Source organism: Callospermophilus lateralis, chromosome 9, assembly GCF_048772815.1.
Source record: "Callospermophilus lateralis isolate mCalLat2 chromosome 9, mCalLat2.hap1, whole genome shotgun sequence".
Taxonomy (NCBI): domain Eukaryota; kingdom Metazoa; phylum Chordata; class Mammalia; order Rodentia; family Sciuridae; genus Callospermophilus; species Callospermophilus lateralis.
In genome coordinates this window covers 43,178,530-43,196,384 of record NC_135313.1, presented here as the reverse complement: position 1 = coordinate 43,196,384, position 17,855 = coordinate 43,178,530, and the positions used below count along the sequence as shown (strand labels likewise).

General features: G+C 37.5%; 1 protein-coding gene across 2 annotated transcripts in view; it reads left to right on the top strand.

The window, feature by feature from the left end:
* Positions 1 to 17,855, top strand: part of Mfsd6 (major facilitator superfamily domain containing 6) — a 60,828-nt gene that overhangs the window by 1,687 nt on the left and 41,286 nt on the right. For both annotated transcript variants that reach the window (XM_076866479.2, XM_076866480.2), the window contains exon 2: positions 15,573 to 17,184. In XM_076866479.2, coding sequence (XP_076722594.2) covers positions 15,626 to 17,184 — 1,559 coding nt within the window. In that variant the 5' untranslated portion in view covers positions 15,573 to 15,625. The remainder of the gene's footprint in view (positions 1 to 15,572; positions 17,185 to 17,855) is intronic.

Sequence of the window (17,855 nt, the reverse complement as noted above, 5' to 3'; positions counted from 1 at the left end):
GTTATTTCGTGGTAGTTGATTGGATGGTATTTATCACAACTTATAAGTAAAATTCAGCATTGCTTGGGAAAAGGTTGGAACATTAATGAGCCCAGTGCAACAAGATGCTCTGGGGGAATAGACTGTTTCAATAAAAATTTAAATAATAGTGACTAAGGGTGTTTATAATGACTTATTTTTAAGGTACCTTCTGTGTACAAATAAGGTAAGTATAAAACCATGAAGGCATACTGAAACAAAAAGACAAAATAGCAAGGTTTGCAGGTATTTGGTCATGTGAATATTGGACTGTCAGTTTCATCATGTATAATTTCTGGATTATTAACAGTAGTAAGGCACTTTTTTTTTTTTTTCCCAGACCCAGGATTGAACCCAGAGGTGCTTAACCACTATGCTACATCCCCAACCCTTTTACTTTTCGTTTTGAGGCAGGGTCTCACTAAGTTGCTTAAGATCTCACTAAGTTTCTGAGGCTGGCTTTGAACTTGTGATACTCCTGCTTCAGCCTCCTGAGTTGCAGGGATTGCAGGCATGCGCCACCACACCTGGCAATAAGACACTTTTGAGTACTGATATTCAACACACCATCTTAACACCATTTATTTCTAAATATCTGTAAAATGTTTTTCTCTAATTAAAAGGAAGCTCAAAAATTTTAAGTAATTCTATACTAACTACAATCAGGAAGAGATGCAGTTAGGTTTGGACCCTGTGTGTCCTGGCTCCAAAGTGTGGGAAATTTCCACTTGGTGTCTCTCCCTACTCAGGACCATTAAACCTTACCACCTAGGCAAATGCTTTCCTTTTCTTCTTGCCTTTGAAAATTAACTTCATTTCAACATACATATATTACATATGGTAACATCCATGTAGGATAATCTATGTATTTATAATGGAGATATAGATATCTATAGCTAATTAGATATATAAAAATATATATAGATATAAGTATATAGATATATATCAGAACATGTATATTTTACCATTTGTTCTAGTTTTAGTAAAAACTAATTTGCCAGAGAAAATTTTAGTATTAGAGCAGTAGGATTTTTTCTTACTTCTTTTGATATTCATTAATTCTTTTAAAATTTTATTTATTTATTTATTATTTTTTTCATTAATTCTTTTTGGGGGGAAGAGTACTGGGGATTGATCAGGGGCACTCAGCCACTGAGCCACATCCCCATCCCTATTTTGTATTTTATTTAGAGAAAGGGTCTCACTGGGTTGCTTAGTGCCTTGCTTTTGCTGAGGGTGGCTTTGAACTCAAGATCCTCCTGTCTCAGCCTCCTGAACCGCTGGGATTATAGGAGTGTGCCACTGTACCCACCTTTTTCATTAACTCTTGATTGAACATTCTCATTATGGGGAAAGGGAGAAATACAATAAATGATTAGTCAAATGCTAGCCACTTTGGTACATTGGCATGGGAAAAATCAAGATATATTAAGTGAACAAAGCAACTTGCCGAAGAGTTTGTATACATTTACTTAAACCTGCTTACAGGTACATATATATCTCCTTGTCCCCAAACTGTCAAGAGTGGCTACCTTAAGCAAGTGGGATGGGGTGGAATAAAAGGGTGTTTTCCCCTTTTTACTTATAAAGTTAGGTTTGGCTTTAAAATTTTAAAATAATCGTATCTTCTTTTATTACATAAACTAAAAAGGGAAATAAAGAATAGCATCAGTTCACTTTATAAAAATCCAAAGTGAGAGGAAATTGAGTGTGTCTAAATTCTATAATTTAAGCAAATGAAATGAATCTCAGGAGATAAAAGTGGAAGACAGTGGTCTTGGAACTGCAGATGTGGGGGCAAAGAGTGAAGAGTCTTATAACTGATTTTTACTTTTTCTAAAGTGTAGCATATTCTGCAACTCCCCAGTTTTCCTCTTCTGTATGAATGCTCCAGTGCATACCACAGTTCATCTGTTTAAGACTAGAGGGTAAGAATTCCTTTCTTCCTGGTCTTGCTGGTGGCTACAACCATGGGAGCATTATTGTTCCCTACAGAACAACCTGGTGGAAGTCCTGGGAGTTGGAGGAATCAGTTTACCTATTGTGACATCTTATGAGATTGACACTCCAGATGACTTTAAATGTAATTTTACTAACAACTTCAGGAGCAGCAAGTTATCAAGTTAATTTAGTCTGATGCATACATATTTATTTAATACAATCCCATAATTCTGCCCAGTTCTATGTAAAATTAATAAAAATTAATGCTTAGAATCCTTAAAAATTCATAGAACCAAATATATTCAGACTTTCCAGAACCAAGAAAACACATGCTTCTTGTATTTTATATGTGAAAGAAATCTGAATAAACTTGGTTCATTGTAAACATAGTATGAGTCCTGAGAAAGGTAATTATAAAGTTATTTTGCAGAGGAGATATTGACAATTAGAGGTGTTATTGAACATTTTAAGGTTTTCCTTGATTGAGGAAACTCTAGGTCTAGTGTACAATTCAACCCTAGCACAGATTCAATTTGTGTAAAACTTTCTTCCTCAAAGCAAAACTACCAAGGCATTTCCCAGGGCATAACATTTTGGATTCCTAGGAGAAACGTATATACAACTGACATGAATTCTCTGTGGGACAATGAAATCACCTTAGTGCCTTCACCAAGAGTGTTCGATTTGGATTTAAAATCCCTCCATGGTTAGTTATCCAACATTAGCTGTCTATGGGAATTTACTATACTGGCATTTTGGGGGTGAAAGGGATTTGTATCAGCTTGACTTATTTTCCTAAATCTTGAATGACAAGTTATCCAGTACTTAGCTCCATTGTTGGATTGAGTAACCTTTGCTTTGTAGCTGTGTTTGGATTTTTATATTTTATATTTTTATAGTTGTTTTGTAAAGTGGCACTGTCTCAAGTTCATTGGCTGGGCAACTTAGTCATTTGCTAAGACACATGATGTTTGATTTGTTGGTACAGAGGCCAAAACAAAACTTTCTTTAAAAAAATGTGGAAAAACTAAATCCGGAGTTTAGGTGATATGTATTAATATGTGTCTGTTATAGACATTGCGACTCTGATTGCTAGTTTGTGTCTCTAAAGAGCATATGTACACCCTCTACTTCAGCACCAACAGAAACTAAGCCTGACAGCCAGTTGTTTTGTACATTCAGAGGAGCAGCCATCTGACTTGGTCCAGTACGTAAGTGTAACTGAGCCATGGATATGCTGACAATTGTGTTGAAAGCAGGTTAACATTTGGAAATGTAAATGAGAGCTCTGTGTTACCTCATGACCCTGTGGTCCTGCTGCATTTTAGATGTGGGGGCCAGGGTGGAATGAGAGAGAATTCCAAAGATAGAAGAAATTCTGACTAGTAGAAAAGCCATATTTAAAGAGGTGGAAAGGATTGAGTTAAGGAGGTCAGGGACACCTTTCTTGACACTTGTTCTAGGAATCCAAAACAAGGAATCCTTGACACTTGAGAATGGGAGACTAATTCAGGAAACATTCTGCAAATAGAAAATAGGAAAGTCCAACTTTGAATGACGCTGACAAACTGTTTAATAGTGTTTTGATCTGAGACCAAGAGTGAGACTGGGGAAACAGACAGAGAGATGGGAGCACCATGAGTCAGCTGTGGGCAGAGGAAGCTCTGGTGTGGCTTTGTGGAGGATAAAAAGGAGAATTAGAAAGAGGAACTGGTGCTGTCTGAACAAGCCTGATTTGCCGGTTAACCATGCCAAGGGAAAGTGAGTAACAAGTCTGGACTAGTAGTTGGCTGCCTGTGTAAGGTAACTAGAGCGAAGTCAGGTGCCCTCTACTTTCCACATGGCTAGCAGCATCAGCTTCAGTAAACCTATGCACTAAATGCACCCTGAGCCCCTCTGCCATGGTGGGTAAGGAGGGAAGAATTACCTTGGAAGAGTGGGTCCTTGTGACTCATGTTGCCCATTCTTTTCTCATAACTGTTCTGGACACTTTTAGGGACAGAGGTTCAGATAGACGGCAGTAGGGCCCAAGAAAAATGAGGTTCCATTCATATAGAGCAAAACAGGAAGCCCCCATACTAAACAAATAAAACCAGACCATACAAAGTGGCATGCACACTACTTGGAATTTTTAAGAAATGCACTACTTTGATAAGCAGGACTTGATCTGGAGAGTCACACTTCTTTAGCTATTAAGAGGGCCTTTAATTCTGTTTAAAATAATATCTGTGGAATTGTGTTTAATGAAAAATTGTGTTCCTTTATAAGAAAGGAACCTTTATAACCCAATTCACCTTTTAAGAAAGCTTAAATAAAAGACTTTGTGATATTTTCAAAAGGATAAAAATGACACACATTTTATTATCCATATAATGAGTCTCCCTATCACAGGTGTAAGATCTTTGCAAAGTTCAGAGCCTTTGTAACTGTCCCTTTCAGTCATTTCTACTGAGAAACACAAGGCATTGGTGAGTAATCACACTTTAGCCAGGAACTCCAGGATAAATGATGTCCCAGTTGTCACTAAGATGTCTCATATTTAACAATGACTTTTTAAATATGCATTTTAAAAGAGAGAAGTGCTCACTGAAGAAAAATCCAACCCAGTATAAAAAATATTAACATAAATTCTAGTTTTAATATACAGAGTTAACACCTAGTAACATTTTTATATTATTTTCTTCAAGTTTTTTTTGTAAAAAAACATATTTCATATGCAGTGCATAAATTTATAGATATAAACTCACTTTACTTGGAGGATTGTGTTCTGCTTTTTTCACTTAGTGTGATACATTTTCCTGTGTTAGTTATATTTTCCCATCATATAGATATGATTTTAATTTTTCTCTAATATGGATCTACCAAAATTCATTTAACTTCCCCTATTATTAATTGCTTACTTTGTTTCAGTTTTGATTATTATACAAGTCTGTAACCTTAAGGTTCTTAAGGTAAATATGGTTACCTTGAATCTTTGCTTCCTAGAAAGTTTATACTTCTATTCTTAGTGAATGAAGGTGCCTGTCAATCCTCAACCTCATTAGCACTGAATACTTTTATTTTAAAAAGTACCAATATAGCATGTATGTTGAAGTATATTTTTTATTTAGTAGGCTACATAATAAAACATTTTTCTGAAAGTAATTATGTCATTAGAATTGATAGCACATTTCAGCTCTCAATTTATCAGAACTCTAATAGCATAATAAACAAAATTAAACAATGTTAGATTACACATATGGAATGTTCTAAGGATATAAATTATTCTCTTAGACTGTTGTGTATTTAGGGAGTGAAGGTATAGATCATTGACAGTAGCTTCAAATCTATAGGAAAATGTTTTTAAACTTTGAAGTCTATATTCTGATTTAAATGGTGAACTCATAACAGTTGTGTCTTTCTTCTAAAGCTCCTGTACATTTCTGTATAAAATGTCTTGTCCTATGAGTAGATTATGCTTTCCTTAAGCCTCTTAACTTCCTCAGTGTCTGGTATCAGAAGAATCAAGTGATAAGACCTGTCTTTTATTGAACAAGCATTTATTAAGGACCCATCATAAATACAGTATTATAATAATATGTAGGGTAGTACTATAACCTAGTGTTAGGTTACTAATACTTAGAATTATGTTTTTATTTCTCATTATAATTTTTATTTTTTCACAGTCTGAGTTTTCTATGTTCCTAATATTTCATGTTCCTGGACCCATAGTCTTATAGTAATTGTATTTACTGAAGTCAGTCCTTTTCTGAAGAGATTTGAGGAAAAAAATTGTGTTTGTGTATGAAAGAGGGATTCACATAACTGAGTTTAAAAACAGTCCCTAAAATCATTCAATTGAATTGTAATTTGTCTTTTTTAAAAACAGATATACATTCTATATAAATTGTTTTCATTTTAAGATATAACAAACTTATTGAGGAAGGTATTCCTGTAAGACCTTAAATAATGGTTTTCAATTTCAATGCCAATCTTTAAAAAACCCTTTGTTTTATATTATGAAAAGACAAGAGGTGCTGGGGCAGTAGCTCACATGGCTTGCATGTGTGAGGCACTGGGTTTGACCCTCAGCACCACATAAAAATAAAGATATTGGGTCCATCTATAACTAAAAAAAAATATTTAAAAAAAAGACAAGAAATCTAAGGTTTTCCATGTCAGTTTACTAGCAAAGAAAGAAACTTATATTCATTAAAATAACAAGTAATTTGGTAATAGAGACAATGTTCAGCTGGTCCTTGTAAACTTGCTGGGCTCCTGGTTTTGCTGTGGCCTGTGATGTTGCTGATCAGGTTTCATCCTTCCCCTTCCTCTCCCAACCTTTTACCTGTCTGATTACCTGTAAGGAGTTTGAAGACAGCATCCTGTAGATTTTCCATGTGATCATAGTTGCTCTCCTAGGGTTCCCTGAGAAAGTACATGATGGTAGAAAGATAATAAGATTTGCATTAACATTTATTAGAGAAATCAATATATGACGGTAGCATGAATAAACATTTGAAAACAAATGGAACGTGAACATGAGATATGCTTTTTTAGGGCTTTCAGAGATCCCTGGCAATAATTCATGGCTGCCACAGGTTGGTATTGTTGTCCTGGGGGAAGCAAGTGGCTGGTGACCCCAGGCTCACTGCTGTGACTCCTGGCTGGAAAGGAAGGAGTAGAATCTCAGGCTGTGGGTGGAGATGCCTTAGAGAGATGTGTTGGTAGCATCCCAGATGGAAAAGTGAAAGAATTTCCTCTTAAAAATTATGTAGACTTTAGGTTCTTAACACTGTTAATTCAGTAACCTGAGCACTTCTATTATTTGTAATATTGGTTCAATGGGGAAATGGTTTCTAAGCTTCAATAATTGAAGTGCAATGAGTTTTTGAAACCCTGCCTGTTCATTTAGTTACCATGAAAAGCCATTTCATTGCCCACCTGGCTATTGATCTTTGTTTAGGAACAGATGATGAAAATACATTGCTTCTACTTTCACAAAGGCCTCTGTGTGCCCCTTAAATTCCTACATTGTTTTCCATCTTCAACAAATGCATGCACAGTATCAACTGCAAATTCAATTTACTATCTTGAACATCTGTTGAATTTTTTTGGCTAGAGAAACTCACAAGTATATAAATACTTTCCCTTTTTTGTGGTGGTGGTGATTGAACCCAGGGTGTGTGCTAGGCAAGTGCTCCACCACTGAGCTACATCCCCAGCCTCAATAGAGGTATCTTTTGTAAAACTTTTTTTTTTTATGTTATAATAGAAACTGTTTCTTGTTCCTCAGGCTGGGCTTGTTTTAAGACAGGAAGTTTCTTTGAAAGTACAAAGAAATGTGATTCTGGGTCCTATTTCAGATTTATGTATTTTTTGGTGGGGGTACCTGGGGTTGAATTCAGGGGTACTCAACTGAGCCGCATCCCCAGCCTTATTTTGTATTTTATTTAAAGACAGGGTTTCTCTGAGTTGCTTAGCACCTTGCTTTTGCTGGGGCTGGCCTTGAACTTATTATCCTTTTGCCTGAGCTTCCCAATCCGCAGGGATTACAGGCATGTGCCACCTTGCCTGGCCAGATTTATGTTTTAAACTGTGGTATATTGATACAATATTTAATCAGAAGCCTAAAATAAATAAATAGGAGTCTATTTCCATGATGATTAATTAAGTCTAAAGGGCCCAAGTTGTAATTTTTAACATTGGCATTTGATTATTTTTTTCAACAAAGTTAAAGTGAAAATCCACTTGGCTTTTATTCCTAAAGCCACCATTACACTTAAAAGCTATCTTTCAGCCTTAAGAGATCAAAACAGTTCATTCCTTTTTACTCTCTCAGCAGATTGAAGGGAAATGTTAGGGAGGGTTTCAACTCCTTTCTTGCAGATTTGTGATGTCAAATGTAAGTAAAATGCTTCTACAGACGTTTATATTTTAAATGAGTAGTTATTTCTGGCCCAGAGATACTCAACTATAATTCCAATCCATAACACAACCCAGTGACCTCACCTCACACTGGACTGTGGACTGGGAGATAGACAAGAGCACAAATCTGTGAGCATTGACAGGTCAGATGCTAAGCTAAGCTAGACTGTGCCTAAGAATTTTAGAATACTCTCTCGGGAGAACACTTTTGGAATAATTGGAAAATAAATAGCATATCCTGGAATAAAACCACAGTGACCACTACCACCACCAAATGTTCATATGTTGCTTTTGAATTAACAAAACGTTTTTTCATACATTATTTCATTTAAGCCCAGAATTTCTCTGTGGGTCAATTAACTTAGTTTTTTGTTTTTTTAATCACCATTTTATGATGAGGAAAATGGAGCTTGAAGAGGCACTGATCTGTCAAGACCAGGAGAAATACTGAAACTTCTTTCTCCTCTATTTCCTAAAATTAATCTCTGATCACATTAAACTTAATAAAAATCCTATATTTTCATCAAATGCTTACCAAAAATAACCAATATTTGTAAGAGCTTACAGAAGTAAATGGAAATATGCAAAGCACTAGATTCCTCTCTTGAGGAGTTTATAATCTTCTTGGTTGGATAAGAGATATCTGTAAAATGGCCAAGTGTGGTGGCCCGTGCCTATAATCCCAGCGACTCAGGAGGCTGAGGCAGGAGGATCATGAGTTCAAAGCCAGCCTCAGTAAAAGCAAGGTGCTAAGCAACTCAGACCCTATCTCTAAATAAAATACAAAATAAGGCTGGTTCTGTGGCTGAGTGCCCCTGAATTACAAATTTCTTGCCTTTAGAATTAAGGCCGCACACTTAAATAAGAATTTGAATGTCAGGGAATTCTTAGTAGGTGTTGCAGTAGCAAAACCCCGCGGTCTGTTTTCTATAAATATGGTCATGCTCTTCTCCTGCTCCATTCACATCAGTGGCTCCCCATTGCTCTCAAAATAAATAATACCTACAGGTTCTCAGTGTTTATCAAGCACTGTGCTAAGAGTCCAACATGCATGATATGCTTTCACCCTCACAACTATCGAGAAGGAAAGGTGCTCTGATGAGCCTCACCTGTAGGTGAGGAAACTGAGATGTTAAAAGCGTTTCCAGAACCTCAAAGCTAGTCAGTGATTCCTGTCTCTGCCAGTCTCTTCCACCTCTCAGGAACCCCTCGGCATTTACACAGGTCTCTGGATCAGCACCCTATTCCTCTTCTGGGTTGCTCTACACATCCTGTAAGGCTTCCTCAAGATCCCACCCCAGGGACTTCTGCACCACAGTGTCCGTTTCTGGTTTAACATACGGCATGGTATGTTGTGGTTCTTTGCCTTCAAGTCTCTCACCATTGGGCTTGGAAGTAGGGATTGCATGGTCTTTGCCCTGTGAACTGTGGGTCACCAACAGCATATGCCATCTAATGGTTATTGCTACATTTATAGCTGTTGGGTTAAAAAAAAAAAAAAAAGTCTTCATTTTCAGTGTATTTTGCTAACTTTGTGCTTTGTGTTGAATCCTCTTTCAGCCTGACAGTCAGACCCTCTGTAAATCTGTGGCTGTCTGGTGGCCTCAGAGGTCCTCAATCCTAATATAAATCTTTTAAAGAAGCACTATTTCTTCTTCATTTCCCATCTTGGAATAATTTCCCCACTCCTACTTGCCTAAGGAAAACCCTTTCTATCTTTCAAGGTCAGTTTAAGTCCCTCGTTCTGTTGCCACCCCCTGTTTGAAGTATGGACTCTTCACTCAACTCCAGAAGTTCCCACAGCCTGAAGCACCTTTTTTCTGTTGTTAATTACACAGTGCTAAGTGGCTGGCTTCTTTCATTATTCCTCTGATTCTAGTGATTTAACTTTTTCCACATCATTAAATGTTTTCTTCTATTTTGGATTCATCTTGTCTACTATAAAGCAAGTCATTGGGACCTCAGACCAAGTATTTGGCATCTCTGCCTAATAACTGTGCAGTGCATAGAGAGGTAGTATCTTTTAAAAGCATTGGCTATATGGGTTTGAATCCCAGCTCTTCTACTTGTTTCCAGTATAAACATAGGCTAGTTATTTGCCTTTTCTGGGCCTCTATTTCCTCACCTGTAATGAAGCACAGTAATCATATCTACCCTGGGGAACTGCGGTGAGAATTAAATGAGTTAACATCTGTTATGTCCATGGTGTTAAGTGTTATGCTGTAGTTAGTAATAACAATGATGGCAAAATAGTGCACTAAATCTTTATTCAAATACAAATATATTGTGAAAATGGAGCAACATTATATTTGTCATCTGTTTGTCATCTAGCAGACAAGTTTGACTAGGAGCTTAGGAAAGGTCCTCCAGGAGTGACAAGTGTGACAGGTTCTGTTTCTGGGAGGAGGTTCAGTCCCAATACAATGCTATTGGTAACAGTTATGGAGAGTCTGGGGGCAGCACCAAGTGCCTGGAGGGCTCAGGCTGAAAACTGGACTGACAAAAGTAGGACCAGTTCTGCCCTTCACAGTTTCTCTCAACCATAAAGAAGCCTTGTCACAATGCCTGGGAGGAAGAGGAAGATTCCAAAATAGCCACTTGTACACTTTGATGTCTTTGTACCCTGTGTGACTGTTATAAAGCCAATTTTTAATTTTTTTTCATGACATCAGCCAAATGTCTAGCAGATGCTAAAGCAATCCTGATTTAAATAAAGATCTGTGGGGTTGATATTGAATTCTGTACCTCTGAAGAAAGCTCTGTTCTAGAAAATGCTAGGGGTTGAACTGAATGTTCAGGAGTGTTGTGTATAAATGCCTGGACTCTTACGGCTCATTTACAGTGATTTCTCATAGTCTGTGCTGATAATAAATTACAGTGGTTGTTAGAGTCCTGCTCTGGGACTCACACTGCTCCTAGACATTGAGAATGGTCAGTAATAGTTGGCAAGGTAGAGCTAGCTCCTAGGGTTCAAGAAATAGGCTTCTCTGTGTTGCAGCTTCAGTTATGGGCAACATTTGAGTTATGATGGTAGGGGCATAGGAAGAATGCCCCCTCTCTGTTCCCCATGGATTGTGTCCTTTATATCACTGTTATCTCATTGCTATGTCATAGCACATGTTATCATTATGTTTGTAAATCTGATCTTTGCAATTATTATTTTAAATAACATATTCAGGTCTAAGGGGTTTTTTTTTCCTTTCAAAGATTTAATCCATTTCTATACTCATACATTTATGGATCACAATACATGTTCAAGTCATTTTTAATTTAAATACCTAATGAAGAAAGCTATCAATCTGAACAAGAATGGTTTTATTGTCTCTCATCAATAATTCAAAAATACCTGCTATTTGAATGACTCACAATAGGTACTGGTAGGATGACTTTTCAGGTTTTAAAAGACTGTGTTCTATTTTTCACAGTGGTGGTGTTGATGAATATCATTCAAGTGTGCTAGATGAGAAAACTTTTCAGATTATCTAGAAAATAAACCAAAGTCCCTGTTACCAATTAGGATCAACTGCAAATTGACAATAGCGATTTCCCAGAGAGATTCATAGGTTTCTGAATATTTGAAATGTCTTCTATTTTTAAGGCTTATTTTTTTTTAAGCTTCATGATTAGAAGTTTAAAATAACAAGCTGAATGGATTCAAGTTTATTGAATCAGTCTGCTCAAGCTGCTCTAACAAAACACCATACATGGACTAGGTGTCTTAAACAACAATTTGTTCTCAGAGTGCTGGGACTAAGAAGTTAAAGATCAAGGTGCCAGTTACTTAGTTCCTGGTAAAGGCCTATTTCCTGACTTGTTAGATGTCTCTCTCTCACTGCCCTCACATGGCCTTTTCTTATCAAATGATGTGGAAAGAGAGATCTGTCTGTCTTCCTGTTCTATAATTGCACTAATTCCATCATGAGAATCCCACCTTCAAGACCATTTTTAAAATCTGAGGTCCTATATCTCCACATAAAGTCACCTTGGTATACTTATAAATTTGGGGGGACATGGACATTCAGCCTATATCAGCCTCTTAATCTGCCCCCATTTTGTAAACATGTGAAGGTTCTTGTTCAGAATATAAATATTTTACCACTCCTTATACTTGCTTTATCCGTACTTGACATGACGAGTTAAATTTTATGATTAAATTCAGCAAAAGATAAACTACTTTGGAACATATTTTAGTCTCATTAAAATACAGAAATGTTTTTGATTTGTTTCTTTTGTCCTTGGTCCTGTGATTATACGGATGACTATAATTACTCTTTATTTTATTACTGTTTAAATATGATTTCCCCATGTTTTGATTCCTTTTCATTAAAATCTAAATGTGAAAATATCAAGTCTAAAAGTTAATGTCCTGAATTTAAACTCAGAGTTTTTGTTTGTATTTTTGGGTTTGAAATTCATATAAAAGTTACCGAGTGTGACTTTCATATAAAAAGTACTGAACATTATGTTACGGGACATTACTTTGCAATTGTTGATACTTTGAGAACTAACTTAACATCTGGACTTCTGTAACCAAAGAAACCTTGAATAACCCTGTGATGGCTAAATTGAAGAAAGTAGAGAGGAAAGATTGGTTTGAGAGAATGTCATTTGTCAAGGTATAAACTGACTTCCTAATGTAAGGTATCTTGCAGCTTCAGATGAGCATTTGGGCCTCAGTTCTTCATCACCACTTGGACTGTTTTGCAGGTGTGCATCACTGTGCCCGGTTCATTTATCATTTCTTTATGGTGAAAACTTTCGTTATATTTCTACTTTTTTAAAATGTACAATTCATTGACTTTTATATTTTAAATGGGAGTTATTCATGCACAAAAGTTTAAAAAAATGAACCAGTTTACAAAGTTTGATTTTTTTTTTTCAAACTTTGACAATGACATTCTCTCAAACCAGTCATGAAAAACAAAAAGCCCTTCAGACTTGTGTGCCTTGCCTTCTGGTTTATCCTCCCAGGAGCTGCTTTCTATTTGTTTGGGGATTGTCTTTATATTCCTGTTTCTCAACTTTTGGATGTGAGGATTATCTGTTCTTGCTGTGGAAGGTGTGAAGTTGACTCCCTTCCTGCCCTTAGAGCTTTATCTGCCCAGCCATCTCATTTCCTGCCTTTCCAGTGTAGTTGTGTGGCAGATTTGGGTTGTTCAGTATTCACTGTTTACATAGTGTGACTATAATCACAGTGGGAGATGTGTAGTAAACTATGATTATTTTTCCTGTGCAACTTTTTGTTTTCTTGTGCACCTTTTCTTTTTTTTTTTAACTTTATTTACCACTGATTCATCCCTGAATGCATCAATTGTCTAAATTACCCTCTAGGACCTGCTCAGGTGTGTTGGTGTTCCACACCAGTGTTATTCAGCTGAGGGTCTGTCCTGGGCCCCACTGTTCCAGCTAGATTCATTGTCTCTCATGTCTGGCACATAGCTGTCATCTAGGATCTTCAATCACCATCATCCCTATGCTCTTGTCTTCCTGGTTCTAGCTCTTATTTGCTGCATTCTGTGTCTTACTCTTTTGATTTATCTCATTGGTGTGCTAGAACATAACCTTGAGAAAGGGAAAAACAAGATATCCATTTTGTGAGAAATCACTTGTGTAAAATATCTCTATTTCATTGATGTTATATGCTCCTTAACTCTTTCTAGCGTAGGTTATGATTATAATGTGGGTATAGGTATGCACACACACATTTTCCTTTCAGTGGGTTTAGGGAAGGAGCCAAATTAGATGTGTTTAATGCCCATTTCACCCAGAAATGCCATATAACTGTATGAATTTGAAACACAACAAACATTTCTTTTGGTTCTGAGCTCAAGAAATAAAATAAACTAGGAAATAGTTCAAAGGGGAATTACTTCTCATTTTGAGGTAACAAAGTGGAATTGGAGCTGATGAACTGGGAAGGTAGAGGCACTGATGATGGAAGCAAAGTCACTTAGAGTGTGGAAGAACTCATCTTTCATAGTAGTGCAGCAGAAGCTGGACTTTGCTTTTCTTCATGTCTTCTCAGGATGGGGAGCTTTTCCTTTTACCATAAAGAAAATCAAGATTTGGAAACTAGGTAGAAGTGGTGGCTGTACAATACTGTGAATAGACTAAATGCCCCTGAATTGTTTATTTTAAAATGGTTGAGTTTATGTTATGTGAATTTTACCTCAATTAAAAAAAAACTACCAAAATGCATGAATATTTTCAAAGCTAGAAACTATTTGAGAACTCACTTCTGAGAATAAGATAAATGGACTTAATTATACAGACCTCATTAACTTGTGTTTCTGTTGTCTGCTGAAGGGCTTTGTAGACATTAAAAAATGTTTACATGCATTATTCTGGAATATTTTCAGAATGTTAATTCATTTGAGAAAAGAGAAGGCAAGATATTACAAGGATTGGCAAGTAAAATTGGTATTTCTCTACCAGAGAAAGTAAAAGGAGTTAACAAAACTTTAGTGGATATGCCTTTTAACTTCAGAAGTGTCCATTGAACTAGAGGACACAACTTGTGAGGCAAGACCTCTTGACTCTTTGACCGTTTGTCTATCAGAAGAAAGTGGAAATTTTGGTGTAATATGACACAGTTCCTATAAATTTATACCATTGTACATTGCTGATCTTTCATATGAAACAACTATGTCCTTAAAAGGTTTAATAATATTATCTAAAATGTGTCATTGAGCATTTTGGACACATAGATCATGTGTCCTGAAGCCATAATCTCAAGGTTCAAATCCTGGCCTTGCCAATTATTAATTAAACTCCTCAGGTTTTATTTTTCTCATCTGTAAAACAGACAAAATGATAGGCCTGTTAGGGTGAATGTGAATTAATGCATTTAAAGATCTTAAAATGTTACCTGGCACAGAGAAAGTGCCCAATAAATGTTCTTTTTTAAACGTTAGCAGATTGAATTTGCTATGGTTGGTTGGGTGATTGACTGATGGTGCTAAGGTCTAAACCCAGGGCCTCATGCATATTAGGCAAGCACTCTGCTACTGAACCAGCCTTCAATAAATGTCTGCTACCGGCCCACAGTGAATGTTATCACCTATTTTTGATGATGTTCCCTTAAACTGGAAACCATAAAAGCATATCGGGACTGATGTCTGTAACATTAGCAATGCTTCCTTACTGCTTACCGCTTCCTTGCTGGGATGTCTTCTCATGGTCCTTGTGACCAACTCCCATTACAGAACACAGTTGGCTTCTTTGTTCTCATTGTGTTTGTCCTGGTGATTAAGCACTTGTTTGTTTTTCTCTGAAAACTGAAGGTTTTTAACTCTCTTTAATTACTAAAGATTTTTAGACTCCATAATGCAGTGGTTTTGTAAATCAAGTGATTGTAAAACCAAGAAACTATAAATAGTGTTTATTTTCAGCTCCCTGTATTAGGTTTAAACATGATCCCTATTACTTGTACATTTTCCCTGGGAATCGGTGAAAAGATTGAGAATGATCCTGAGCTATAAGCCTGCCACTGAAAGATGTAATGAGTCAGTGGCCATGAAGGGAATTTAAAATTTTAAAGCTATCTTTCTGTACCAGTATTACATGGCTGTAAGTAATAAATGCTAGTTCTCTCTCCAGTTATTCTGTCAGCTCCAATGTGAAACTCATCTTCCTGCATGATGAAGTCCTATGCTTCCATGTTATGATTTTCATGACTAAGCTGTCTTTAACATTTTTCTTTCCAGATCAACAGTCAAGATTTTAAAAGACATAAGCCTTCTGATGGTGGTGGTGAGCCATGGCGGCAGATGATAAAGTTGCTATCTTAACTGATGATGAGGAGGAGCAGAAGAGAAAATATGTGCTTGCTGATCCCTTCAATGGAATTTCCAGGGAACCAGAACCACCTTCAAATGAAACGCCCTCCTCCACAGAAACATCTGCTATTCCTGAGGAGGAAATAGACTGGATAGAAAAACATTGTGTTAAAATAAACAACGATCTTCTCATTTCCAAGGTTTTTTATTTTTTCTTTTACTCTGCCTATGGCTCTCTTTACCCACTTTTGCCTGTGTATTATAAACAGCTGGGAATGTCGCCAAGCCAGAGTGGACTGTTGGTTGGTATTAGATACTTCATTGAATTCTGTAGTGCCCCCTTTTGGGGTGTGGTTGCAGACCGCTTCAAAAAAGGCAAAATTGTCCTTCTCTTTTCTCTTTTGTGTTGGGTTTTGTTCAACCTGGGCATTGGGTTTGTCAAACCTGCTACCTTGAGATGTGTACCAAAGATTCCCCCAACAGCTCACCCCACCAATGCAAGTCACCTGTTAACCGTCTTGCCAACAAATTCTTCTGCTATCTCTTTCCTTACTATATCACCAAAAACGCGTGAGAAAAGGGACTTGTTTCCTTCCAGTGGGCCACCAGTGTTAGAAACGGGGCCCAACATCTTAGATGCTGATATCGTTACGACAGCTTCAACCAAGATCCCTGAACCCACTCTGCAGCCCCAGATAGATGAAATCACTGACCTTGTTATGGACTTGAGCTTGAATACAAGCACAGCAACCCTTACCCCCACGGGGAATGTAACCAGGGAGACAACCACTGCTATTGTCACTACCACCAAATCTTTACCTTCTGACCAAGTCACTCTTGTTTATGATCAGCAAGAAGTTGAAGCTATATTCTTGGTGATCTTGGTAGTTGTCATAATCGGAGAATTTTTCAGTGCCTCTTCTGTCACGATTGTAGACACGGTAACACTCCAGTATCTGGGAAAGCACCGAGACCGCTATGGACTGCAGCGCATGTGGGGCTCCCTGGGCTGGGGCCTGGCAATGCTGTCCGTGGGCATCGGGATTGACTATACCCACATGGAAGTTCTCGTGGATGGCAAGGGGTGTAAGCCCCCTGAGTACCGGAACTACCAGATCGTCTTCATCGTCTTCGGAGTTCTCATGACAATGGCCTTGATTGTGGCTACCCAGTTCCGTTTCCGCTACAGCCACTTCACAAACAGTGACAGCAAGGGGAAAGAGGTGGAGATCCCTCAGGTGGAAAGGAACAACTCCACCGAGTCCTCTGAGGAGACACCCACCACCACGAGCCACTCGCAGACCTTCAACTTTTGGGACTTAATCAAACTGCTCTGCAGCGTGCAGTATGGCTCAGTGTTGTTTGTGGCTTGGTTCATGGGTTTTGGATATGGCTTCGTGTTCACCTTTCTCTACTGGCATTTGGAAGACCTGAATGGAACTACAACCCTCTTTGGGGTCTGTTCAGTCCTGAGTCACGTGTCTGAGCTGACAGCTTATTTTTTTAGTCACAAGCTTATTGAATTGATTGGCCACATCAGGTAAGAAAATGCTTACTGTTGATCCCCTCAGCAGTGGAGCTTTGTCATTTTATAGTCTAGAGCTCCTTTTAACATATTTAAGGTATTCTGATTTGTGTGGGGGTAGGGTTGGGTTGGCAAGGAAGCTATCTTTTGCTCTTTCTCTTTAAAATGGAAACCAAAGGAAGCAAGGAAGGAATAACCTAGATGGATTATTATAGACAAGCAGGCAAACAAAAAATGGCTGCCTCCCCTTGCCCACCACTCTGGAAAGATCAGTAGGCTGTTTATCTGTGTGCCAAGAGACGCTCAAAATAAGTGTTTTCAGGCCTGGGAGCTTAGTGAGCTATATTGTTCCATGGACTTTGAAGAGTCCACCTGAATCAAACATTTATGAAGAAAGGTTTCTGTAGATTATTTTTCCAGTCTCCATTTATTCTGAGCCACTTAATGACAACAGGTAAAGCTTGAATATGTGGTGTGTAAAGATGACCACAGGCTGGGGCTGTAGCCTAGGGGCAGAGTGCTTGCCTAGAACTTTTGAGGCCCTGGGTTCAAACTTTAGCACTGCATAAAAATAAATAAATAAAAGTATTGTGTCCAACTATGATTAAAATATAAATATTTTTTAAAAATAGACAAATAAAATAAAGGCATTCAGTCCTACTACAATGACAAAACAAAACAAAACA